Source organism: Pan troglodytes, chromosome 10 (assembly GCF_028858775.2).
Source record: "Pan troglodytes isolate AG18354 chromosome 10, NHGRI_mPanTro3-v2.0_pri, whole genome shotgun sequence".
Lineage (NCBI taxonomy): Eukaryota > Metazoa > Chordata > Mammalia > Primates > Hominidae > Pan > Pan troglodytes.
The window spans coordinates 63744160-63770112 of NC_072408.2; the positions used below are offsets into that span (position 1 = coordinate 63744160).

The 25953-nt window shown below is 42.1% G+C and overlaps 1 protein-coding gene across 1 annotated transcript; it reads right to left on the reverse strand.

The window, feature by feature from the left end:
• Nucleotides 1–8810: 8810 nt before the first annotated feature.
• LOC465271 (putative dispanin subfamily A member 2d) lies at nt 8811–9272 on the reverse strand. Its single transcript, XM_003952225.5, has one exon. The coding sequence runs from the start codon at nt 9225–9227 to the stop codon at nt 8826–8828; it is 402 nt and encodes a 133-aa protein (XP_003952274.1). The 5' UTR covers nt 9228–9272; the 3' UTR covers nt 8811–8825.
• Between the last annotated feature and the right edge of the window lie 16681 nt (nt 9273–25953).

Below are 25953 nucleotides of genomic sequence, written 5' to 3' on the forward strand. Positions count from 1 at the left end.
ATTATAGCTTTAAGCAAAGTTTTGAAATGGAGAGGTGTGAGTCTTTCAATTTTTAACTTTTTCAAGATTGTTTTGGTTATTCAGGGCCCCTTGCAATTCTATATGTATTTGAGGATCAGCTTTTACATTTCTGAAAAAATTAAAAATGCTGTTGGAATTTTGACAGGGATTGTGTTGAGTCTGCAGATTAATTTAAGAAGTACTGATATCTTAACAATATTAGATATTCCAATCCATGAAAACAGATGTTGTTTCAACTAGTCTTCTTTCTTTTTCTCTTTTTCTTGCTTCTCTTTTTTGTTTTCAGTAGGATCTTGCTCTGTCACCCAGGCTGGAGTACAGTGGTGCGATCATAGCTAACTACAAACTCAAACTCCTGATCCTCCTGCCTCAGCCTCCTGAGTCATCTCTTTCAATGATCTCTTTTTCAGTATGAGTCATCCATTTCTTTTGTTTGTTTGTTTCTTTTTTCTTTTTTTTTTGAGACGGAGTCTCACACTGTTGCCCGGGCTGGAGGGCAATGGCACGATCTTAGCTCACTGCAACCTCCACCTCCCGGGTTCAAGCAATTCTCCTGCCTCAGCCTCCCGAGTAGCTGGGATTACAGGTGCCCGCCACCACACCCAGCTAATTTTTTTGTATTTTTAGTAGAGATGGGGTTTCACTATGTTGGCTAGGCTGGTCTTGAACTCCTGACCTCATGATCTGCCTGCCTCGGCCTCCCAAAGTGCTGGGATTACAGGTGTGAGCCACCTTGCCTGGCTGAGTCATCCACTTCTTTTGTTAAATTTGTTGCAAAGTATTTTATTATATTTGATGGTATTATAAATGGAATTATTTTCTTAATTTTATTTTTGGATTGTTCATTGTTACTTTATAGAAATACAACTGATTTTTGTATATTGATCTTGCATTCTTGCACCATTCTGAGCTTGTTTATTAGCCCTAATGGATTTTTTTGTGAATTGTTTAGGGATTTTTATCTCATCTGCAAAAAAAGATAGTTGTCCCTCCTCTTTTCCAATCTAGATGCCTTTTATTTTATTTTCTTGCCTAATTGCCTTGGCTAGAACTTCCAGTTCAATTTTGAATGCAAGTGGTGACAGCAGGCATTGTTGTCTTGTTTCCAATAACTTTTAACTTCTAATTTTCCCCCAAATATAAAGATAACCACATTAGATAGAAAAATATTACTGATAATAGTAGTCATCATTATTTAAAATCTTTTGTTAATGGGAGTACTTCTAATATTTTCCTTTGAACATAAGCTGTCTTGAGGTTAAAATAGATTCATATTAAGGAAATGTCTTCTATTCTTATTTTTTTATTTTTCAAATTTAATTTAAAAATTTTTTTATTTCCTCATTCTTGCTGTCATCTTATATTCTTCTTCTTTTATGATCATTTTTGATTGAAAAGTAGATGGGCCAGGCACTGTGGCTCACATCTATAATCCCAGCATTTTGGGAGGCCAAGGCAGATGGATCACTTGAGGTCAGGAGTTCGAGACCAGCCTGGCCAACATGGTGAAACCCCATCTCCATTAAAAATACAAAAATTAGCAAGGCATGGTGATGCATGCCTATAATCCCAGCTACTTGGGACGCTGAGGCAGGAGAATCACTTGAACCCGAGAGGTGGAGGTTGCAGTGAGCTGAGCTGAGATCGCACCACTGCACTCTAGCCTGGGTGACAAAGCGAGACTCTGTCTAAATAAATAAATAAATGTTAAAAGGTTTTTTTTTTTTTTTTTTTTGAGATGGAATCTCACTCTGTCGCTCAGGCTGGAGTGCAGTGGTGTGATCTCAGCTCACTGCAACCTCCACCTTCCGGGTTCACGTCATTCTCCTGCCTCAGCCTCCAGAGTAGCTGGGACTACAGGTGCCTGCCACCACTCCTGGCTAATTTTTTGTATTTTCAGTAGAGACAGGGTTTCACTGTGTTAGCCAGGATGGTCTCAATCTTCTGACCTCATGATCTGCCCACCTTGGCCTCCCAAAAGCTTTTAATCAAATTATTTTTCAAAGTCTGTTGAGTTGATTGTCCTTGGGTCTATTTATAAAATAGATTTCCTAATAATTTATTATCCTTGTATTTCTGAAATAATCCCCATTTTTGTCCTTTCATTCTTTTAAGGTATTACAGGATTCTTTTTCCTAGTACCTAGTATTATTTCATCAATATGTATAAATGAGATTAGTGCTCAGGTTTTTTTCTACACACCTTGTTAGAGTTAGTGTCAAACTATTCTTGCTTCATAGAAGTATTTTAGATGGTTTCTTTCTTTCTTTCTTTTTTTTTTTTTTTTTTTGAGACGGAGTCTCACTCTGTCGCCCAGACTGGAGTGCAGTGGCGCGATCTCGGCTCACTGCAAGCTCCGCCTCCCGGGTTCACGCCATTCTCCTGCCTCAGCCTCCCGAGTAGCTGGGACTACAGGCGCCCGCTACCACGCCCGGCTAATTTTTTGTATTTTTAGTAGAGACGGGGTTTCACCGTGTTAGCCAGGATGGTCTCGATCTCCTGACCTCATGATCCGCCCGCCTCGGCCTCCCAAAGTGCTGGGATTACAGGCGTGAGCCACCGCGCCCAGCCTCTTTCTTTTTTTTTTATGTGTTAGAAAAGCTCACATAGCTTTGGAATTGTTTCCTTAAAGGTGGAATATAACCACCTATGAAAATATCTAGACCTGGTACTCCTTTTGTGGAATAGCTCTTTGTACTTCTTTTATGGTAATTATTTGTTTATTTAGATTTTCTGTTTTTTTTTTAAGATCAGTTTTGGCAAATCATACTTTCTATAAAAATAATCCATTTTATCTAGAATTTCCAAATTATTGCATCAAGTATATTTTAGCTGTTTTTCCTAGTTAACTTAGCTAAAAGCCTATCTTTTTTATTTTTCAAGTAACCAACTCTTGGATTATATATTTAATCTACTTTTTTTCTAATTAAGTAGTTTCTATTTTTATTTTTTCAATTTCTTTGCTTTCTTAGCTTTGTTTTGCTGATCTTTAACTTCATTCATTTTGATGCTTTCCTTCTTTCTTTCTTTCCCTTCCTTCCTTCCTTCCTTCCTTCCTTCCTTCCTTCCTTCCTTCCTTCCTTCCTTCCTTTGTCTTCTTTCTTTCTTGATGGAGTCTCGCTCTGGAGTGCAGTGGCACGATCTTGGCTCACTGCAATCTCCGTCTCCTGGGTTCAAGTGATTTTCCTGCCTCAGACTTGTGAGTAACTGGGATTACAGGTGCCCGCCACCATGCCCGGCTGTTTTTTGTTTGTTTGTTTGTTTGTTTGAGACAGAGTCTCCTCTGTCGCCCAGGCTGGAGTGCAGTGGCACAATCTCGGCTCACTGCAAGCTCTGCCTCCCGCGTTCAAGAGATTCTCCTGCCTCAGCCTCCCGAGTAGCTGGGATTAGAGGCATGTGCCACCATGCCTGGCTAATTTTTGTATTTTTAGTAGAGGCGGGGTTTCACCATGTTAGCCAGGATGGTCTCCATCCCCTTACCGCGTGATCCACCCACCTCAGCCTCCCAAAGTGCTGGGATTACAGGCGTGAGCCACCGTGCCCGGTCCTCACCTACTTTTTTAGTAGAGACAAGATTTCACCATGTTGGCCAGGCTGATCTTGAGCTCCTGACCTCAAGTGATCCACCCACCTTGGCCTCCCAAAGTGCTGGGATTATAGGAGTGAGCCACTGCACCTGGCCTATTCTCTTATTAACTAATACAGTGAAGTTTTCCAGCTGCCTTATGATTTGTTCACCTGTGGATGTGACCTACTTTGAATATTTGTAGAGCCAGATTCTAAGATATGTTTGTGTCAACATGACTTGGAATATATGCAATTTATATCTGCTTAAAAGCCAAAATCATTTAAGTGTGCACAGATAGCCAGTAACAGGGATGGTTAAACTTAGTGCTTCATGTAACTTCAGTCTGCTTTGACAAGGACAGCTAGGCCCTCAGCTTTATGTAAACTTTCTGCATTGTAACTTGTTTGCTCTCTCTCAGACCCAAACCCCACTCCATACCTATCCAACAACTAAACTGTGCTGCCTTGTCCTTCCTTTTCTTTTTTGACACAGTTCATTAAGTTCAAGACTTCCCCTAGCAAACTGAATACACCCTTTTCTCTTTTCTCTTTCCACAGCTGCCTTTGCCACAGTTTCTGCTCACACACCCCTTCCCTGAGAGGTTTCTAGCTTAGGCTTTGAGTGTCTTCCTATTGTCATAGCCTCCTTTGATAAAGTCTTGCCTTGCTGAGGTCTAGACTTGCATTTTTGCTTTGGCACCACAAGAGATACTTTGATTCCTAGAACTCCACTGATTTTTGGATAATTTTGCTGCTAGTGACTTTCGCTTATTAAATAGTATAAATATTTTACATATGCAGCAGGTTTTTGGACTCCCACAGTGCAATCCCTAGCTACAAATCCGGATCAGTATACATGTCATTATGGCATATTATTAAAGTATTTATTTTTACATTTTTTGTTTTGTTTCTTCCTTTTTTTTTTTTTTTTTTGAAACAGAGTCTTGCTCTGTCACCTAAGCTGGAGTGTAGTGGTGCAATCATGGCTCACTGCAGCCTCAACTTCCCAGGCTCACGTGATTCTCCCACCTTAGCCTTCCCAGTAGCTGGTTCTACCTGCGCTCGCCACCACGCCAGGCTAATTTTTTTGTATTTTTTTGTAGAGACAGGGTTTCGCCATGTTGCCCAAGTTGCTCTCAAACTCCTGGGCTCAAGCAATTTACCCGCCTCGGCTTCCCCAAATGCTGGAATTACAGGCGTGCGCCACCATGCCCAGTCAAATTTTTTGCTTTGTTTCTTTTTTTTTTTTTTTTTTGAGATAAGAGTCTCGCTCTGTCGCCCAGGCTGGAGTGCAGTGGCGCGATCTCGGCTCACTGCAAGCTCCGCCTCCCGGGTTCACGCCATTCTTCTGCCTCAGCTCCCGAGTAGCTGGGACTACAGGCGCCCGTCACCACGCCTGGCTAATTTTTTTGTATTTTTTTAGTAGAGACGGGATTTCACCATGTTAGCCAGGATGGTCTCGATCTCCTGACCTCGTGATCCACCCACCTTGGCCTCCCAAAGTGCTGGGATTACAGGCGTGAGTCACTGCGCCCGGCCTTGCTTTGTTTATTAATATTGTTATATATAAAGTTTCAGTGCCGCAAAAGAAATAGCACTCGAATATAACATTTTCTTTTTAATTCTCAGCAAGGCAAGGTACTTCTATAGAAGGGTGCGCCCTTACAGATGGAGCAATGGTGAGCATACACTTGGACAAGGAAGGGGAAGGGGTTCTTATCCCTGACTCAGGTGGCCCCTGCTGCTGTGTCATTCCCCTATTGGCTAGGGTTAGACCGCCCAGGCTAAACTAATTCCGATTGGCCAATTTAAAGAGAGTGATGGGGTGAGTGGTTTGGCGGGAAAAATGGTTATGACAGAGCAGGTAATGGGAATGAGTCAGGGTGGAGCAGGTCATGGGAATCAGTCAAGGTGGAGCAGGTAATGGGAATGAAGCAGGTAATCGGAGCGAGTCAGGGTGGAGCAGGTAATTGAAAAAGGTTGGTTTATGAGGAAGTTTAAAAGTAGAAGGTAAATAATTGAACATACTGACATATTGATTCTTTGAAAACAAATTTAGAATTCATATCTAACAATATGACTTTTTTTTTTTTTTTTTTTTTTTTTGAGACTGAGTCTCACTCTGTCGCCCAGGCTGGAGTGCAGTGGCACGATCTCGGCTCACTACAAGCTCCGTCTCCCGGGTTCACACCATTCTCCTGCCTCAGCCTCCCAAGTAGCTGGGACTACAGGCGCCCGCCATCACGCCCGGCTAATTTTTTGTACATTTAGTAGAGACGGGGTTTCACCATGTTAGCCAGGATGGTCTCGATCTCCTGACCTCGTGATCCAGCCGCCTCGGCCTCCCAAAGTGCTGGGATTACAGGCATGAGCCACCGCGCCCAGCCAACAATATGACTTTTATTACTAAGTTCTGCATTTGTAATGAAGCTGCCCCTGCAAAATTATGACAGTAAAAGAAATCTGATGTAATTGACTTCATCCTGCTTCTTACCTCCAAGCTGTTCTTGGTCATACCTGGGCACAGACCAAGATAACTCTGGGAGGAGTGTAGTTGTCAATAGTTTAACTTCGGGCCAGGTGCAGTGGTTCATGCCTGTAATCCCAGCACTTTGGGAGGCCAAGGCGGGGAAATCACCTGAGGTCAGGAGTTCAAGACCAGCCTGGCCAACATGGTGAAACCCCATCTCTACAAAAAATACAAAAAATGAGCCGGGTACAGTGGTGCGCGCCTGTAATCCCAGCTACTTGGGAGGATGAGGCAGGAGAATCGCTTTAACTCAGGAGGCAGAGGTTGCAGTGAGCCAAGATTGCCCCACTGCACTCCAGCTCAGGGGCAAAAGAGTGAGACTCTGTCTCAAAAATAAAAATATATAGTTTAGCTTTGAAGCAAAGATTATAATAATCCTTCCCTAAAATGAATTCCCTCCCTGTTCAGGGGCTGAAACTGCCTTTGTAAAACTAATGAAAGGCCATAAGATTAGGGTTATGGGAGGGGCCTGAGTTCTGCTAAAATGTAGGCATAGTTTCTACAATCTCTTATTGCTCAGGAGTCCTGTGGCCAGATGTCACAAGATTTGTGACTTCTCCAATTGCTCCTATAGATAACACCACTACTGTAAAACCTGAGATTTTTTTTTTTTTTTTTTTTGAGATTTTCTCAGACTGACTCCACCTGGACTCGTGACTCATGACTCAGCTGGTCCTGTGGCTCCACCAGAAGTGGACTAAGTGCACAAGGACTATTTTCCACACCCCTGTGATTTCATCCCTGACCACTCAGCAGTACCCATTCCCTAGCTCCCTGCCCACCAAATTGTCCAGTAAAAACCCTAATCTCTGAGCCTTCAAGGAAACTGACTTGAGGAGTAACACCATCTTCTGTGTGCCTGGCCTTGTGTCAAATTTTTCTCAACTGCAATGCTGAGGTCTCAGTAAATTGATTTTTGTCTGTGCAGTGGGCTGGAAGGAGTCAACAGGTGATTATAGTAATTCGATATAATATTCTTTAAGATAAGTGTAGAAAAGAATTTCAGAAATTTATTTCATTGTTCATAACTTGTAATAAAGATATTTAAAATACAATGTTTGAACACTGCTTCAGCAGTATCATATAGAGTCTGATGTGCAATATTTTTGTTATCATTACTTTTTAGATAGTCTGCAATTTCATTTGGATTTTCCTCTTGGGCCCGAGAGCTATTTAAAACCAAGATATTTTATTTCCAAATACGTAGGGGCTTTGGTTTCCTCCTTATATTATTGTCTTCTAGTTTTATTGCCTTGGTACTAGATAAAGTTGTCTGTACTGTTTTATCCTTTTTTTTTTTTTTTCTCTTTTTGAGACAGAGTCTCTCTCTGTCACCCAGACTGGAGTGCAGTGGCGCTATCTCGGCTCCCTGCAACCTCCAACTCCCAGGTTCAAACAATTCTCCTGCCTTCGCCTCCGGAGTAGCTGGGATTACAGGTGCCTTCTACTTTGCCTGGCTAATTTTTGTATTCTTAGTAGAGACGGGGTTTCACCATGTTGGCCAGGCTAGCCTCAAACTCCTGACCTCAGGCAATCCACCTGCCTCGGCCTCCCAAAGTGCTGGGATTACAGGCTTGAGCTAGTGTGCCCAGCTGTACTGTTTTATCTTTTTGAAATTTACTGAAGTTTTTTTTTTATTGGAAATATAAAAATGTGTATTTTCTGTTTTCAGAAGCACAGAATTTGACATATATCTACCTTACTAATTATAAGTTCACTATACCCTTGTTTGGCTTTCTGCATACTTTTGAGAAGAGTTAAAGTATCCCACCATTAATGTATTTCTCTCTACTTTTCTGTTGTAGACCTTGAAGGAAACTAAAATATTTTACCCCCAAATATATTTCTTTGACATATTTTGAAATGGCTGCCCCTTGGTCAGAAAACGGAAGTGGCCTAGCAAAGCTGTCCTTTGTGGGGAAAATTTGCATCTGTAGAGAATCTCCACTAATGCAGCCATGCCTCTCTTTTCTATTCCTTTCCCGATCCAGGAGAGAGTGGCAGTCTGGCACCTTTAAAGGTGTGGAAATAAACTTTTACCATGTATTCCCTCTGAGGGAGGCTTCTCTGTACAACAAGGCCACCATTGCTAGCAAAGCCTCTTCCTTCCTTTCTTCCTCCCATAACCTGCCTTGCCACTAAATCCTGTTTTTGGATATACTCTGAGTCCGCATTGTTTCTACAATTTCAAGGTGGTATATAAGCTTCTGTTACTTATTGGGAAATTGGGTCCGCATTCTGAAGGCTCCTGTGTATACATGTTAAATAAATTTGTACGCTTTTTCTTCTATTCATCAATCTGCTTCATGTCGGTGATTTTTTAGCAAACCTTTAGGGGGTCAATAGCCCATGGCCTCCACCACCTTAACTTTTGCTTTAAGGGCTATGCTTATATCAATGCCATGTTATTTGTAAATAGATATTCATAACTGTTATTTTTGTGAATTTCAACCTTTAGCATATAAAGTGTCTGTGTCTTATTTAGCACTTATTCCTCCAAACTCAGTCATATTTGAATTTATTTATTTATTTATTTATTTATTTTACCAGAAACACGTACACTTTATTGAATGCCATTGTAAAAAAGTGTGTGAGGATAAAGGGCTGATACAGGACTTGGCTCTGGGAGCAGGGCGAGGAATGGAAGGTGGAGTACAAAGGATACAGGTCATGGGTACATCTCCTGGCCTCAATGATGTCTCCTGATCTATCGATGGGCTTGGAAGATTAATACTGGGATGATGATGAGCAGAATGGTCATGAGGATGCCCAAAATCAGGGCCCAGATGTTCAGGCACTTGGCGGTGGAGGCATAGGCCTGGGCCCCAGTCACGTTGCCAACCATCTTCCTGTCCCTAGACTTCACGGAGTAGGCAAATGCTATGAAGCCCAGGCAGCAGGGGTTCATGAAGAGGGTGTTGAACAGGGACCAGACGACACAGTGGGGCACGGAGGTCTTGCTGTGGATGTGGATCACGGTGGACGTTGGGGGAGCAGGGTTGTGGGGCACCCCCAGCACAGCCACCTTGTGCTCCTCCTTGAGCATCTCATAGTTGGGGGGCTGGCCGCTGTTGACAGGAGAGAAGAAGGTTTGGACAGTGTGGTTCATGGTGTCCAGCGAAGACCAGCCGTGGTTGAGTTACTGGGATGGTTCTCAGTGGACCCTCCCTTTCCCCAGTAGTTTCGTTTTCTCCATATTTGAAATTAAGATAACAATTACTTTCGTTTGCATTAGCCTAGTACAGGTTTGCCCATTTATCTTTTTTTCTCTTCATTTTCTGTCCTTCTGAATCTATTAGTTTTAGGTTTGTCTTTGTTTTTATGGTATTGAATTATTTTTTATTTGTGGTTCTATCTGACTTTTTCCCCTTTTACTAGATGAATTAAACTCATTTACAATTATTACAATTGTTTAAAATTTTTGATATGAAAGACATGTTTGGTCATGACTATATCATGTTATTTCATGTTATAATTCATGGTTTCAAGGTTAAAAATATTTTCGTATGTGAGATGTTTTTGTTGTATGTCCATTTCTTCTGATAATTATGCATGTTTGTATTTTGTCAAATGTCTGATCTTCTTTCTTTTTTTTTTTTCCTTTGAGATGGAGTCTCGCTCTGTCACCCAGGCTGGAGGGCAGTGTCGCGATCTTGGCTCACTGCATCCTCTTCCTCCCAGGTTCAAGCGATTCTCCTGCCTCACGCTCCTGAGTAGCTGGGATTACAGGTGTGCACCACACCACCATGCCCAGCTAATTTTTGTATTTGGTAGAGACGGGGTTTTACCATGTTGGCCGTGATGGTCTCCATCTCCTGACCTTGTGATCTACCTGCCTCGGCCTCCCAAAGTTCTGGGATTACAGTCATGAGCCACTGTGCCCGGCCCTGATCTTCTTTCTTTAACCACTATTATCAATGCCCTATTCTGATAATTGCTAATAATTAAATTAGTAGCTTTCTTCTTCCTTCCACCTCCTTTTTCTCTCTACAACTTCTCAATTTTTGTTAATTATATTATGTTTCTTAATGTTTATATTTGTTCTGTTTAATAACAACAATCCCACATTTATTTTAGTTTTAAGCCAATTTACCAGCAGCGCTTATGCTACCTACCTGGTGCTTTCTAGTCATCTCTGGTTTGACAACATTTGTCCATTGGTGGATTCTTCATGTGAGTTAATACAAACAATACCCTTAAGATGTGTTTTCAAAATTGTTTGGCTTTATATACATACATACATATGTATGTATATAAACAAATATATATATGTGTGTGTGTTTGTTTTGTCTTGTTTTGAGACAGGGTCTCACTGTATCACCCAGGCTGGAGTGCGGTGGTGCAACCATAGCTCACCACAGCCTCAATCTCCTGCACTCAAGTGATCCTCCCACCTCAGCCTCCCAGGTAGCTGGAACTGTAGGCATGCATCATCATGCCTGGCTAAATTTTTTTTTAATTTTATTTTTAGTAGGGACAAGGTGTCACCGTGTTGCCCAGGCTGGTCTTGAACTCCTGGGATCAAGGAATCCTCCTGCCTCAGCCTCCCAAAGTGCTAGAATTAGAGACGTGAGTCACCACACCACCTACCTTTATATTTAAGCAACAGTTTGACTGCATACAAAATTCCTGGGTCACATCTCTTTGCTGGAGGATTTTATTGGTATGTATACATAATGTCTTCTAAGAACAAATGCTGTGGAGAAATCTGAAATCAGCCTGTTTTTCTTATTATAAGTGATTTATTCTCTGGCTTTTAAATAATTATTTTTGAAATCTAATAATTTTATCAGGACATAGATTGCTCTTGACTACTTGGAATCTTTTTTAGTAATATAGCATTTTACATTTTTAGACTCGTTTCCTTTTTCTCTGCAATTTTTTAAAAATTATATTTTAAATTTGTTTCCCTGTTTCCTTATTATTTTTTTTTTCTTTGCTTTCAAGATCTGTGGGTATATGCTTCTCACCAGTTCTGGGAAATTCACAGCCATTATCTCTTTACACATTGCCTCTACTCTTTTCTCACTATCTTTCTAATTGAAACTAAGTGTATGTTAAATCTTCTTGATGCAGAACTGCTGGGCTCCAGGCTAAACTTCACCCTCAAGCCTGGAACCTCAGTCCTAAGTGAAACAGCTGACCCCATTTTTTCCACCCAAATGATTGCTTTTTTGGCCCGCTCCACCCCCTGTCATATGCCTATAAATACCAGACCAGCTAGCAGAACAAAAGGAAGAAAAAGAGCAACCCCAGCAGCTGATGCAAGTGGTCGGGGATACAAGCTGCTGAGCATCAGGAATACATGCAGCTGAGCATCGGAAACTACAGATAGACACGGCTTCAGAGAAAGAGCACTTTCTTCCCATACCATCCCCTTTCCAATTCCCCATCCTGCTGAGAGCCACTTTTATCACCCAGTAAAATCTTCCATATACACTACCCTTCAAAAAGTTTATGTGACCTGATTCTTCCTGGACTCTGAATAAGAATTCGGGTGTCAAGAAGGGCAGGTGCAGAAGGCTGTCAGCCTGGGCTGTTAACACTTAGCCATCCACGGACTGCAGGCTGAGTGAAACAAGCCACTCCAGTTCCTGCCCACAAAGGGGGTCAAGGTCAAGGGAACTATCCTGTCTCATTCTCATCTTATCTTACATATCTTTTAACCTTTTTTTCATATTTTCCATTTCCTTGTTTCTCCCTGTGCATTCTGGATCAGTTATTTAGATATATTTTCTGGTTCACAAATTCTCACTTGAGTTATCTAATCTGCTAGTTCATCCCTCCACTGAGTTCCTACCACCACTTCCCCATCCCCGACCCCATTTTTTTTTTTTTTTTTTTTGAGACGAAGTCTCGCTCTGTGGCCAGGCTGGAGTGCAGTGGTGCGATCTCGGCTCACTGCAACCTCCTGCCTCAGCCTCCTGAGCAGCTGGGATTATAAGGCGCACACTGCCACACCTGACTAATTTTTGTCTTTTTAGTAGAGATGGGGTTTCATCATGTTGGCCAGGCTTGTCTTGAACTCCAGACCGCAAATGATCCACCCTTCGGCCTCCCAAAGTGGTGGGATTACAGGCATGTGCCATCATGCCTGGCTAATTTTTGTATTTTTAGTAGTGACGGGGTTTTGCCATGTTGACTGGGCTGGTCTCAAACTCCTGACCTCAAAGGATCCACACGCCTTAGCCTCCCAAAGTGCTGGGATTACAGATGTGAGTCACCCCATTATATTTTTAATTCCTGGTTCTTTTTAGATTGTTTCCAAAATGTTTCTGTTCATTCCTGTTTCTAGTTGAAGGCTCACTTTTTAAATTATATACTTCTTTAAACACTACATACACAGCTGTTTTATGTCGTATATATGTAATTATAATTCTAATACTAGAAATATTTGAGAAATCTAAATCAGTTGTTTCTGCTGACTCTCACAGTGATTGCCTTCTTGTGTGTTTGGTAATCCTGTTTGTGAGTTGATGGCTTCATCATAATCTGTGGGAGTCCTCTGTACCAAACTTGGAAAGTTCTCCTCCAGACAAGGTCGGTTTTCATTCCTGTCTGTAATGTTGAGGCTTAGAAACCAATTCCCCAAAATATGGCATGTTTACATCCTGAACTAAGAAGACTCAAGGTCTCTCTGATCTACCCACCCCTCACCAGCTCTTCCAAAGAGGCTCAAGTTCCTTTACCTGCCTAAGATCCAGACCCACCAAGGAGAACAATAGTTTTCTTCCCTTCCCTGGGAAACCTGCCCAATTGTCCTGTAGAGGTGATGTTTATGGTTCCTTTTAATAAACATAGAAATTTATCCTCCTGGTCTTAAAACTTGAGAAAATTACATCTGTCTTATCTGAGTTGCTTTCTCAGAAAAGAAACCATCAGTCCTCCCAGACAGTATCAAGGAGCTGAAACTTACCAGATCATCACATCTGGACAAAGGGAGCCAGACCCCTCACCAATCATGACTGCCTGCTTCCTGTTGACCCCTTTCTCTTCCTTATCCCTCCCTAAAATTCCCGTTTTTCCACACATAGTTACATTTCTTCCCTGCTATACAAATCCCAAATTTTAGACAGTCAGGGAGTTGGATTTGGGACTGATCTCCCATCTCCTCTGCTGCAGCACTGGATTACAGCGTTCTTCCCTGGCAATACTTATTGTCTTAATGATTGGCTTTCTGTGAGGGGAGCAACAGGACCTAGACCGAATCTTGGGTGTTTTGGTAACATCTGTAAGACCGAAAATGTAACCACACCTGAACAGACCCTTTTTCAAGATAATGACTGACTCTCTCCAAGGATCATTTAAATTCCAAAGAGAACTACCTACAAGTTAATTTCTGTTCCCTGATCCAGTCATTCTCCCTAGCAATCATTTATTACCCCTCATCTAATCTAATCCCAAACCCTAAATCTAATAAAATACTTCTAAAATCTGCACCCCTAATGCCCTCCCACACTCAACCATTCCACTTACTTTGTAATTTAGAGAGGCCTAAATTTTGTTAAAATAGAGGCACAGCTAATAGATGTTTGTTACACTTACTTTCTTTCCCTTTGACATTTTCATCTACCAGGCATGATTACTTAGACATAGTCCTTTTTTGTGTGTGTGTGATGAAGTCTTGCTCTGTCGCCCAGGCTGGAGTACAGTGGTGCGATCTCAGCTCACTACAAACTCTGCCTCCCGGGTTCAAGCAATTCTCCTGCCTCAGCCTCCCGAGTAGCTGGGATTGCAGGCGTGTGCCACCACGCCTGGCTAATTTTTTGTATTTTTAGTAGAGGCGGGGTTTCACCATGTTGGCCAGGCTGGTCTCGAACTCCTGACCTCAGGTGATCTGCCAGCCTCTGCCTCCCAAAGTGCTGGGATTACAGGCATTGAGCCACTGCCTGCACGGTGAAACCCCGCCTCTACTAAAAATACAAAAATTAGCCAGGCGTGGTGGCACATGCCTGTGATCCCAGCTACTCGGGAGGCTGAAGCAGGAGAATCGCTTGAACCCAGGAGGCGGAGGTTGCAGTGAGCCCAGGTGGTGCCACTGCACTCCAGCCTCGGTGACAGACCGAGACTCCGTCTCAAAAAAAAAAAAAGAAAAAGAAACAATGATCTTTAAGTCATGCAGACTGCCTTTGTATTTTCCAGAAGTTGGATCAACTGAGGAGTGCAAGCAGTTTCAATCACCAGGGAGCTCACCTCTTAAGCTGTAGGCGTAGTTGAATGATAGCCCATCATTGTTCTCTTGTTTGCTTTTCTATAATTGCTTATTGCTCAGGAGTTATGTAACAGGCAGTCACAAGCACTATTGTGAAACCTGAGACTGATCTCTGAGATATTTTTCAGACTTTGCCTTCAGGTGAATCAACTGACACCAGCTTGAACAGTGACCTGTGACTGCAACAAAGGAACTGACTCAACCGGTCCTCTGACCACTCCCCTGCAGGAAATGACTCAGCACATGAAGACAGTTTCAACACTCCTATGATTTCATCCCCCAACCAATCCACAACATCTGTTTCCTAATGCCCTACCTGCCAAATCATCCTTAAAAACCTTAGCCTCTGAATTCTTGGTGAGGTGGATCTGGGAAATGTATCCCGTCCTCCTCACTCTATTGCCTTGCAATAATCAAACTCTTTCTCTGCTGCAACTCCTGCTGGCTCAGTGTTTTGGTTTTATCTGTGCAGTGGGCAAGAACCAGTCAGGTGGTAACAGTTCTGATTGTTACTTTTGGGTGATTTCCCCTACAAAGAGGAAAAACACTAACTTTGAACTACCATATTCAATTCTTAAGGCTTCCTATATTCTTAGTGATAATGTCATTTTTGAAGATAACATATTTCAAAGTACAGTAGCTTTGAAGTATATTTGTATTTTGAAGATACATGTACTTGAAAAATTGAGTTTGGCAATGTGTTTCCACTAACATTAATTTAACAGGTAAGGCTGGGCGTGGTGGTTCACGCCTGTAATCCCAGCACTTTGGGAGGCCAAGGTGGGCAGATCACAAGGTGTAGGAGTTTGAGACCAGCCTGGCCAATATGGTGACACCCTGTCTCTACTAAAAATACAAAAATTAGCTGGGCATGGTGGCTCGCGCCTGTAGTCCCAGCTACTCGGGAGGCTGAGGCAGAAGAATCGCTTGAGCCTGGGAGGCGAAGGTTGCAGTGAGCCGAGATGGTGCTACTGCACTCCAGCCTGGGTGACAGAGCAAGACTCCGTCTCAAAAAAAAAAAAAAATTTACCAGGTAAAAGTCATCTTGGTTTAAAATATTTTCACAACACTTTAATTTTTCATGTGGTTACCAGTGTGGCCTTATATCGCCAATGTTTAAAAAAATGTTATGGACTCCTGCCTCAGCCTCCCAAGTGGCTGGGACTACAGGCGCCCGCCACCACGCCTGGCTAATTTTTTGTATTTTAAGTAGAGACGGGGTTTCACTGTGTTAGCCAGGATGGTCTCGATCTCCTGACCTCATGATCCGCCCACCTCAGCCTCCCAAAGTGCTGGGATTACAGGCGTGAGCCACCGTGCCTGGCCAGAGGATAGTAGAAAATGAGAAGATTAATGCAGAAAAGTCATCAAAGCAGAAGGTAGATCTCCAGTCTTTGCCAACTCGTGCCTACCTGGATCAGACAGTTGTGCCTATCTTATTACAGGGACTTGCTGTGCTTGCAAAGGAAAGATGAGGAAACAGACTTGGAGAGGTTAAGTGACATGCTCAAGACAACACTGCTGGGTCTTGCTATGTACGTTGACCAGGTTGGAATGCAATGGCGTGATCATGGCTCACTGTAGCCTTGACCTCATGGGCTCAGGTGATCCTCCCGCCTCTGCCTACCAAGTAGCTGGGACCACAGGCGAAGCCACCATGCCCGGATAATTAAAAAATAAAAAATTTATAGAAAAAAATGTTATCGAGGACTTTGAAAGTGTTTCACTAAGCCAAAACATAGTGATGAAAATAGTAATGTGAATATTAAAGTAGAGAATGTCACAAATATAAAAAATTAACAAGAGCCCCATTTTCATTAAGGAAATAGGTGAATATGATAATTTTATAGAAACAAGTAAAGAAAAATGTGAATAGAAGTGTGAAAGTGGATATCTGAAAATGAGCAATCCAGCTACTCTTTTTTTTCACACCATGTTTATCTTTTAAGTAAGTCTGTCAAGTTTTGACATGAAGTTAATGATGCTTTCATTTTGATTTCTTTGTTTTCTTTTCTTTTTTTTGAGATGGAGTCTCGCTCTGTTGCCCAGGCTGGAGTGCAGTGGCGCGATCTCGGCTCACTGCAACCTCCACCTCCCAGGTTCACGCCATTCTCCTGCCTCAGAGTAGCTGGGACTACAGGCGCCCGCTGCCACGCCCGGCTAATTTTTTGTATTTTTAGTAGAGACAGGGTTTCACCGTGTTAGCCAGGGTGGTCTCGATCTCCTGACCTTGTGATCCACCCGCCTCGTTCTCTCAAAGTGCTGGGATTACAGGCGTGAGCCACCGCGCCCGTCCTTCATTTTGATTTCTAACAAAACACTGAGCACTGGTAAACCAATTAAATTTTTCATTTCTAAAACAAAACAGCATAGTAAAAAATTAAATAATTCTTTTGCTAAAGTCAGAAAGAGGCCAAAACTACAGATATCCATTCAGATTTGCACTTCTTATATCCTAAAACAGACAGTTCTTACTGCTGTCAAAAGGTTTGTAAAAACCTGATGTGAAATTATTCAAAATATGCTCAGAGAGAAAGCAAAACACACTGCTACTGGAAAATTACATTGTCAAGTGACTCATCTGACATTGTATAACATTAGTAGCATTCATTATGAAACAGGAATTACGGTCTTGTGTGCATGCTAGCAAATATCCTGTTCAGAATTGGATAAAGCCACCGACACTTGCCATCTGCCACAAAACATCCCCTATCAAGCTTGCCAACCATCTTTATCTTGCCAAATCTAATGATTTGTTCTCTATCCAAATCACAGTTAATTTCTCAGTAGTAGCTGACCATTATTTTCTTTTTGAAACACTTTCTTCTTGAAGTTTTCCTGAAGCCACACTGTTTCCCCTCTTTATCACTGGCTGCTTCTTCTCAATCTCCTTGCTAGTACCTGCCTCTTTTTTCTCCTCATCTTGTAAATATTAGGACTCTCTAGAGCTGGGTCCTTGATGCTCTTCTGTTTTTTGTGTACATTCTTTCCCTATTTAATCTCAGTCAGTCCCATAGCTTTATGACAAGCATGTTACGGATTCCCAAATGAATACCTAGAGCCCTGATTTCTTCCCTGAACTCTGAATTCATATATCATTTGCTGCTTTATTATTATTATTATTATTATTATAGATGAGGTCTCACTACGTTGTCCAGGTTGGAGTGCAGTGGCTATTCACAGGTGTGATTGTAGCACACTGCAGCCTTGAACTCCTGGACTCGAGTGATCCTCCTGCCTCAGCCTCCTAAGAATAGCTGTGACTACAAGTGCATGCCACCCATAGCTGGCTAATTTTTAAATTTTTGTAGAGATGGGGGTCTCACTATTTTGCCCAGGCTGGTCTCGAACTCCTGCACTCAAGCAATCCTCCTACCTCAGCCTCAGTAACTGGGACTACATCCATGTTCCACCACACCAGGCTCCAATTACATTTTGACTTCTCCACTTGGATGTTTAAAATGCTTCTCAAATTTAACATATCCTAAAGATAATTTTGTGTCTCCCCACAAAACTTGCTCTTTTTGCATTCATTGCTGTCTTAGTTAATGGCACCACCATCCATACTGTTACTTTAGCCAGAAACCTTTGAAACATCCCAATTGGTCTTTCTGATTTTCTCTGTTTCACAACTTATTCTCCACAGACAGGATACTCCAAACAGTACCCAAAGCCATTGTCTCTTATACTTTTCAATCTATAAAATATACATACGTAAGAGTATATAAAATATATTATAAAGTAAATATCCATGTATCCAAACACACAGGTTTAGAACTGGAACACAATATGCAAAAGAATAATATTGGACCCCCTACCTCATGCCATATACAAAAATTAACTCAAAATATACCAAAGATCTAAATGTAAGAGCTGAAATTATAAAACTCTTCAAAGAAATCATAGGTGTAAATCTTTGTGTCCATGAATTTAGCAAGGATTTCTTAAATATGACCTCCAAAGAACAAGCAATCAAAGAAAAAAAATAGATAGGTTGGACTTCAACAAAATTAAAAATTTTCATGCTTCATAGAAACGGAACACTTTCAGGACATCATAAGACCTCTTCCTGCTCACATTTCCTCCCTTTCTGCAAAGATAAATGCAGTTCTTTGTGTGCATGTATTTGTGTGTGTGTGTGTGTGCGTATGTGTGTGTGTGCGTGATGATCATTCTCTTGCTTTAGTTTTATCTCACACTTATATCCATAAGCAATATCACCAATATTACAACCTAAACAATATAGTTTAGGTTTTACCCGTCTTCAAGTTATATAAATGGAATCTCACTGTATTTTTTTTCTGTGACTTGCTGCTTTTTGGCTCAATATAATGTTTGTGAGCTTCATCTGTCCTTATGCATATAGCTGTAGCTCTGTATAGAATTTCATATATTGTAATTAATATCATAATTTATTATACTCTTTAATGGACTTTTGGGTGTTTTCAGTTATTACTAGTGCTACAATAAACACTTTGATACATGCTTCCTGGCACTTACATGCAAGAGTTTCTCTAAGATATATAACTAGGAGAATGTAGATATCAGACTGTCTAATAAACTTGAAGATGCACAGCCTTTCTTTTCCAAAATGGTTACAACCAGTTTAATGCTCTACCAAAGGGTGAGTTTCCATTGGTATTGTCAAAGTTCCTTGAGAGTGTCAGATTGTTTTTCCTACTTTTACCATCCTAGTGGCTTGTACAGTGTTTTGGGGGAAGTTTTTTGGAGACGGAGTCTTGCTATATTCCCCAAGCTGCAGTGCAGTGGCTATTCACAGGCATAATCATATTGCACCATAGCCTTGTTAGATATGAGTTCTAAATTTCTTTTCAAAGAATTAATGTCAGTATGTTCAATTATTTGCCTTCTACTTTTAAACTTAACTTCCTCGTAAAGCTACCTTTTTCGATTACCTACTCCACTCTGACTCATTCTGGTCACCTACTCCACCCTAACTCATTCTGATTACCTGCTACCTGCCCTGCCCTGACTCCTGCCAAAGCACTCACCCTGTCATTCTCTTTAAATTAGCCAATCGGAATTAGTTTAGCCTGTGAGGTCTAACCCTAGCCAATAGGGGAACCACACAGCAGCAGGGGCCAAGTGTGTCAGGGATAAGAACCCCTTCCCCTCCCTTATCCAAGTGTGCACTCACCATTGCTCCATCTGTAAGGGCACACCCTTCTATTGAAGTACCTTGCCTTGCTGAGAATTAAAAAGAAAATTTTATATTCGAGTGCTATTTCTTTTGCGGCACCGAACCTTTATGTATAACAGCCTCAAACTCCTGGGCTTAAGTGATCCTCCTGCCTCAGCCTCTAGAGTAGTTGGGACTACAGGCTCCTGTTACTGCCCCTGGCTTTTGTACAAGTTTTTTTGTTGTTGTTGCTTGTTTTGTTGTTGTTGTTGTTTTTTTTTTAGACAGAGCCTTTCTCTGTTGCCAGGCTGGAGTACAGTGGCGCAATCTCGGCCCACTGCAACCTCCGCCTCCCGGGTTCAGGCGATTCTCCTGCCTCAGCCTCCTGAGTAGCTGGGACTACAGGCACGTGCCACCACGCCCAGCTAATATTTTGTATTTTAGTAGAGATGGAGTTTCACCATGTTGGCCAGGATGGTCTCAATCTCCTGATCTCGTAATCTGCCAGCCTCGGCCTTCCAAAGTGCTGGGATTACTGGCATGAGCCACCATGCCCGGCCTTGTACAAGTTTTAACATGTGGAAGTTCGTTTTTGTTTTGTTTTTTTGAGGCAGAGTCTTGCTCTGTCACGAGGCTGGAGTGCAGTGGCACGATCTCGGCACGCTGCAACCTCCACCTCCCAAGTTAAAGCAATTTTCTTGCCTCCGCCTCCCAAGTAGCTGGACTACAGGTGTGTGCCACCACGCCCGGCTAATTTTTGTATTTGTAGTAGAGGCGAGGTTTCACCATGTTGGCCAAGATGGTCTCAATCTCTTGACCTCATGATCCGCCCACCTCCGCCTCTCAAAGTGCTGGGATTACAGGCGTGAGCCACTGCGCCCAGCCAACATGTGGAAGTTCGAACGTGTATTTCCCTGGTTGATTAACAAGACAGAACATTTTTCATATGCTTTTGACCATTTAGATTTCCTCTGTGGGGAAGTGCCTGCTTAAGTAATTTGCTGATTTTCCAATTGTGTGTGTGTGTGTGTGTGTTTTCATCATATTGATTTGCAGTACCTTTTAAAATCTAGATACACATCCTCTTCAGTTACTTGTGTTACATATATTTTCCCCAAAATTAATCTATTAAAAATGCATATCAGATCCTGTCACGTCCTTGTTCAGAGCAACCCTCCAACATTCTCCCAATTGCACTTAGCTGTAACCAAATCTCTATGATTCTCAAGGCACTATGTGATCTAGGCCCTGCCTACCTCTCTGTCTTTATCTCCTTCCCTAAGCTTCAGCAACACTGGCCTTCTTTTCCTTCCTCAATTACGTGTGTGAGACAGACTTGCACTCCCTCTTTTGCACAGTTTGGACAAGTGCCAGTTCTTAGTGAATGCTCAGTTGCACCTCTGCACTTCTGCAGGAAGTTGAAAGGCCCACCTGCAATGTTCATAACCTAGCTCTGATAAAATGTTTTCTGGCAGTTGTGCAAACCCAGGAAAAAAAAATTATAATGAAAATAACCCCACCCATAAAAAGGTAAGAGAAAATTAGGTAATATCTATTGCTAAGGCTTATATCCAATGGAAAAGCACCAGTTTAAGTAGTAGACCAGATGTCACACATTAGGAGAATTAGTAAGTATAGAAGAAGCCCTGTAAGCCGGGTGCGGTGGTTCACACCTGTAATCCCAACACTTTGGGAGGCTGAGGCGGGAGAATCACTTGAGTCCAGGATTTCAAGACCAGCCTGGGCAATATATTAAGATCCTATCTCTACAAAAAATTACAATAAATAAAATAAGAAGAAGCCCTTCAGATGAGGCAAAGTCCCACCTAATCCTGGCTGCAGGTCTATTGAAGGCCACATATTCTGAGCAGCTTGAAGCCTAGGAAAACTGCATTCCTGGGAAAGAAACACCAATAGGAAATATCCCACCTGAAAATATAGGGTATTTCTCTATCTTCCATTAGAAGCTCGGTACTTAAGTTCCATACTGTTTTTTAACAGATTAACAATAATTAAAGGTCTATTATGAAAATTTTTCACTGAATCTGACCCAGTCAAACCATTCTTATAATTCATATCAAGCTTGTCTTATCTCAAGGTATTGCATTACTATTCTTTTTTTAAATAGCAGCTTTATTAAGGTATGATTCATATACCATACAATTCACCCATTTAAAGTATATATTTTTAGTATATTCACAGAATTGTACAATTATCACCACAATCAATTTTAGAACATTTTCATCACCCCAGAAAGAAACTCTGTACCCCTAAGCAGTATATTTGCTCTTCTTTACCCACCCCACGGATTGCTAGTCCGCAGATTTCACAAGTCTGACAATTTCTTGGCAAATCTCAAGTAAAACATTGCCTCTCTAGAGAGACCACCTTACTACCCCTTTTAATTCTTCCCTGAATCTGTGGAGGATGGTGCTTTTTGTTTATAGTCATTCCTTCTCCCTTCCTCTTCTTTTTTTAACAGAATCCTGATTTTGTTCAGGTATCAGGTGGCCATGTGCTATAGGGGTATTCAGACTCATGCCCATCCTGAGGGATGAATTATGATTGATCTAAGTCATATCTCATTTCCCTTGGTAATGATTGGTTTAATCATAGCAAGTGCCATAGTACTGAGGATGCTGCTGTGAGTTCTTCTAGGCAAAGATTTTGTGTTCTTAACAAGAGAGATGTGAGAAAAATACAAGTACATGTTACCTGCCTCCAGGAACTTTAGTGTTCTCCTACCCTACCCTACAGTGTTATATTTCATTCAACAAACAACTGAGTGCTTAGTATGTGACAATGCATTGCTTATTTCTTAAACAGTGGCAAAAACAAATGCTTGAGAATCAGAAATATACTCAATTTTACTTTCTGTCTAACATGTCTAATGCCAATTCCAGCTGTCACATGCGTATTTCACAAGTAAAATGGAATAAGTCAAATAAGAGGCTCAAAGTAAAGCAATGAACTAGAATTTTCCTAACTTGCATCCTCAGTGCAAGGATGTATTGCTTGGACCTGCAGAGCCATCTTGAAAGCATGAGAGGAAAACTCAAGGGAATCACAGAGGTTCTGAGCAGGAATTATAATGTCATTAAGCCACTGAACAACCAACCCTGGAACTATCCTATTCTGACCTCCCTCCTCTTATTCTGACCTCCCTCCCTCCCCCCCTTCCTCTCTTCCTCTCTTCCTTCTCCTTCCTTCCTTCTCTCTCTCTTTTTTTTTTTTTTTTTTTGAGACAGTGTCTCACTCTGTTGTCCACTGGAGTGCAGTGGCACAGTCTTGGCTCACTGCAGCTTTGACCCCCCCAGGCTCAAGCGATCCGCTCACCTCAGCGTCCTAAGTAGCTGGGACCACAGGCATGTGCCACCACAGCTGGATATATATATATATATATATATATATATATATATATATATATATATATATTTGGAAGAGATGAGGTTTTCCCATATTGCCCAGTCTGGCATTCTGACTTTTCATGTGAGATTAAAACCTTATTTTTTTCTAGGACATAACCAAACACAATAATATTTGCAGTGGAAGGCTTTGTGGTTTGTGGTGGAAAGACTCTTAGTTGGCCCCACGATCCTTGCCTCCCCTTATGTGATCCTTTCCCCTTAGTGTGGGCAGGATCTGTGGCTTGCCTCTAACTGAAAGAAACAGTAAAGATGATGGGATGTATGTGATTGTGTGTACATGATTGGGGTCATGTTACATAAGATGGTAGCACCCATCTTTCTCCCCCTCCCCCAGTTTAGCTTTGAGGGCGCAGATGGCCATGTTAGAGGACTCTGCATGGCAAGAAATACGGGCAGCCTCTCAGAGCTGAGGGCAGCCTCCAGCCAACAGCCAACAAAAAACTTGAAGCTCTCAGTCCTACGTCCTCAAGGAACTGAATTCTGCCATTAACATGAGTGAACTTGGAAGTGAGTCCTTCCCCATCTGAACCCAGGTGAGACTGCAGTCCCTGATGACAGCTCGATTGTAGCCTTGTGAGACCATAAGCAGAGGACCCAGTCAAGCCATGCTCAGACTCCTGCTACTTGGTAAATGTGTATTGTTACAAAACAATGAAACGCTAATAAGGGTGTGGCTATTCACACCTTTTCCCCCTAATTTTTAAAATTTATCAATAAAAATTATTATTAAAAAATATAAATAGGCTGGGCGTGGTGGCTCACGCCTGTAATCCCAGCACTTTGGGAGGCCGGGGTGGGCGGATCACCTGAGATCAGGAATTCGAGACCAGCCTGGCCAACATGGTGAAACCCCGTCTCTACTAAAAATACAAAAATTAGCTGGGCATGATGGTGGGCGCCTATAATCCCAGCTACTCGGGAGGCTGAGGCAGGAGAATCACTTGAACCCGGGAGGCAGAGGTTGCAGTGAGCCGAGATCGTGCCACTGCACTCCAGCCTGGGTGACAGAGCAAGACTCCATCTCAACAAAGAAACAAACAATTAAACAAACAAACAAACCAAAAAATATATAATTTAAATAGCTTCACTCTCCTGTTCACCTGTTCAACTCCTCACTCCTCTTCCCATTCATTAATTGATTCCACATTTATCCACTCTTCACAAAGAAGAGTCTGGGCAGCAAATACAGGAAAATTCTTTTGGCTTCAGAGTTTTTTGGGCTTCCAAATTGCAGATAAAGGACTGTGGGCTTTTAGTATATAGCCATAGAATCACTGGGGGATGGAACAAGACACTATCTGTAAAGGCTTGGAACAAGATTCAGCACACAGGAAGAGCTCAATAAATAATAGCTGTTACGGTGATTAGAATTAGAACTCCTGGGGCAGGTCTCTCTGACTGCTCTGTTACTCCTTGCAAGTCACTTCCTTTCTCCGGGCCTCAGTTTCCCCATTTTTAATAGGAGGGCCCCTCAGAGAAGCTCTCAAAAAGAGGGTTGAGCTCCTGTTCTGGAGGTGGCTCTGGACTGGGTGCTCATGAGCTGCAATATGAATTGCTCCTGAGCGAATGGTGCACAGTCTGTTTGCGGCCTTAGTTTGTGGCAAGCCTGGGGAAATGGCTTCTCCTTGCCTAATCTCAGGTTCTCTACTGTCAAATGGGGCCAGAAGGTCACTCCCACCTAAACACATGAGAAAAGAGGCAGGACAAGGTGTACTCACTCTGGACTGGGCTTGTTTGTTTTTTAAAATATCATTTGAGGGGAAGAACAGATGCAAGGGTTTGCCTGGCTTCTCCTCATATACACAAAAGAACCCCCCACCACCCTAATCCCAACCCCCATCTCCACCCCAGCACAGAGCAGAGAGGAGTGACTCCTTGTCTCTGGCCTAGTCTTCTGTGCAATTGGAGTGAGGGCTGCAGGTCTTCACCTGTCCAGACCACCACACCCACCTCTGCATTCCCCATTTCTTTTTTTCCCTTATTTATTTATTTATTTATTTTTTTGAGACAGAGTCTCGTTCTATCGTCCAGGCTAGAGTGCAATGGCACGATCTCGGCTTACTGCAACCTCCACCTCCAGGGTTCCAGCAATTCTCCTGCCTCAGCCTCCCAAGTAGCCGGGATTACAGGTGCATACCACCACACCCAGCTAATTTTTGTATTTTTAGTAGAGATGGGGTTTCTCCATGTTGGCCAGGCTGGTCTGGAACTTCTGAGCTCAAATGATTCGCCCCCCTTGGTCTCCCAAAGTGCTGGGATTACAGGCGTGAGCCACTGCTTCCCCATTTCTTATGCAGTAATGATCTCTATCAGTGTTCCTCTCCTACCTCCCCCACCAGACTGTGAGTTCACGCCTAGCACCCTGCGTGCACCTCAATAAATGTGGAATCAATGAACAAATGGGAAGAGGAGTGAGGAGTTTACCAGGTGAACAGGAGAGTCAGACAACACTTTCAGCCTGGGCGTGCACTCAGTTGACAGCCCCACAGATGTTCAGCAGTGGTCAAATTTGAGTACATTTTGAAGACTGAGCCCAGAAACTCATTGAAGGATTAGAGGCAAGGAGGTAGAGATTGGAAAGAGACAAATCAAAGCTTTGTTCATTCATTCATTTTCAATTAGTAATTATTGGTTATTCACTAGGTATCACGTACTGTTTAAAGTGTTTCAGGCACAGTGGCAAACAGAAGAAAAGTCCCTGATTTCAAGGAACTTACATTCTAATTGATGGAGACAAGCAACAAACAAACAAACAAGATATTACAGAGTGTTAACTGCTAAGAGAAAGGTAAAAGAGGGTGATGTAACAGATTTTTAGGAAGAATACATGTGGCTGAAAACCCAACTCAAAATGGGGTGTCTCATAATATCCGGTCATATGTACCATAATAGCTTTCTAAAATCTTGAAAATTTTGAATTCTGAGAATTGCCTGTCCTCATGCACTTTGAATAAGGCTTTATATTACTATCCCCATATTACAGGTGAAAAAATAGAATTACTAAGGAGTCAAGTGATTCATTTTAGGCCAAAATAAGGATTCAGAAGCTGTAGTC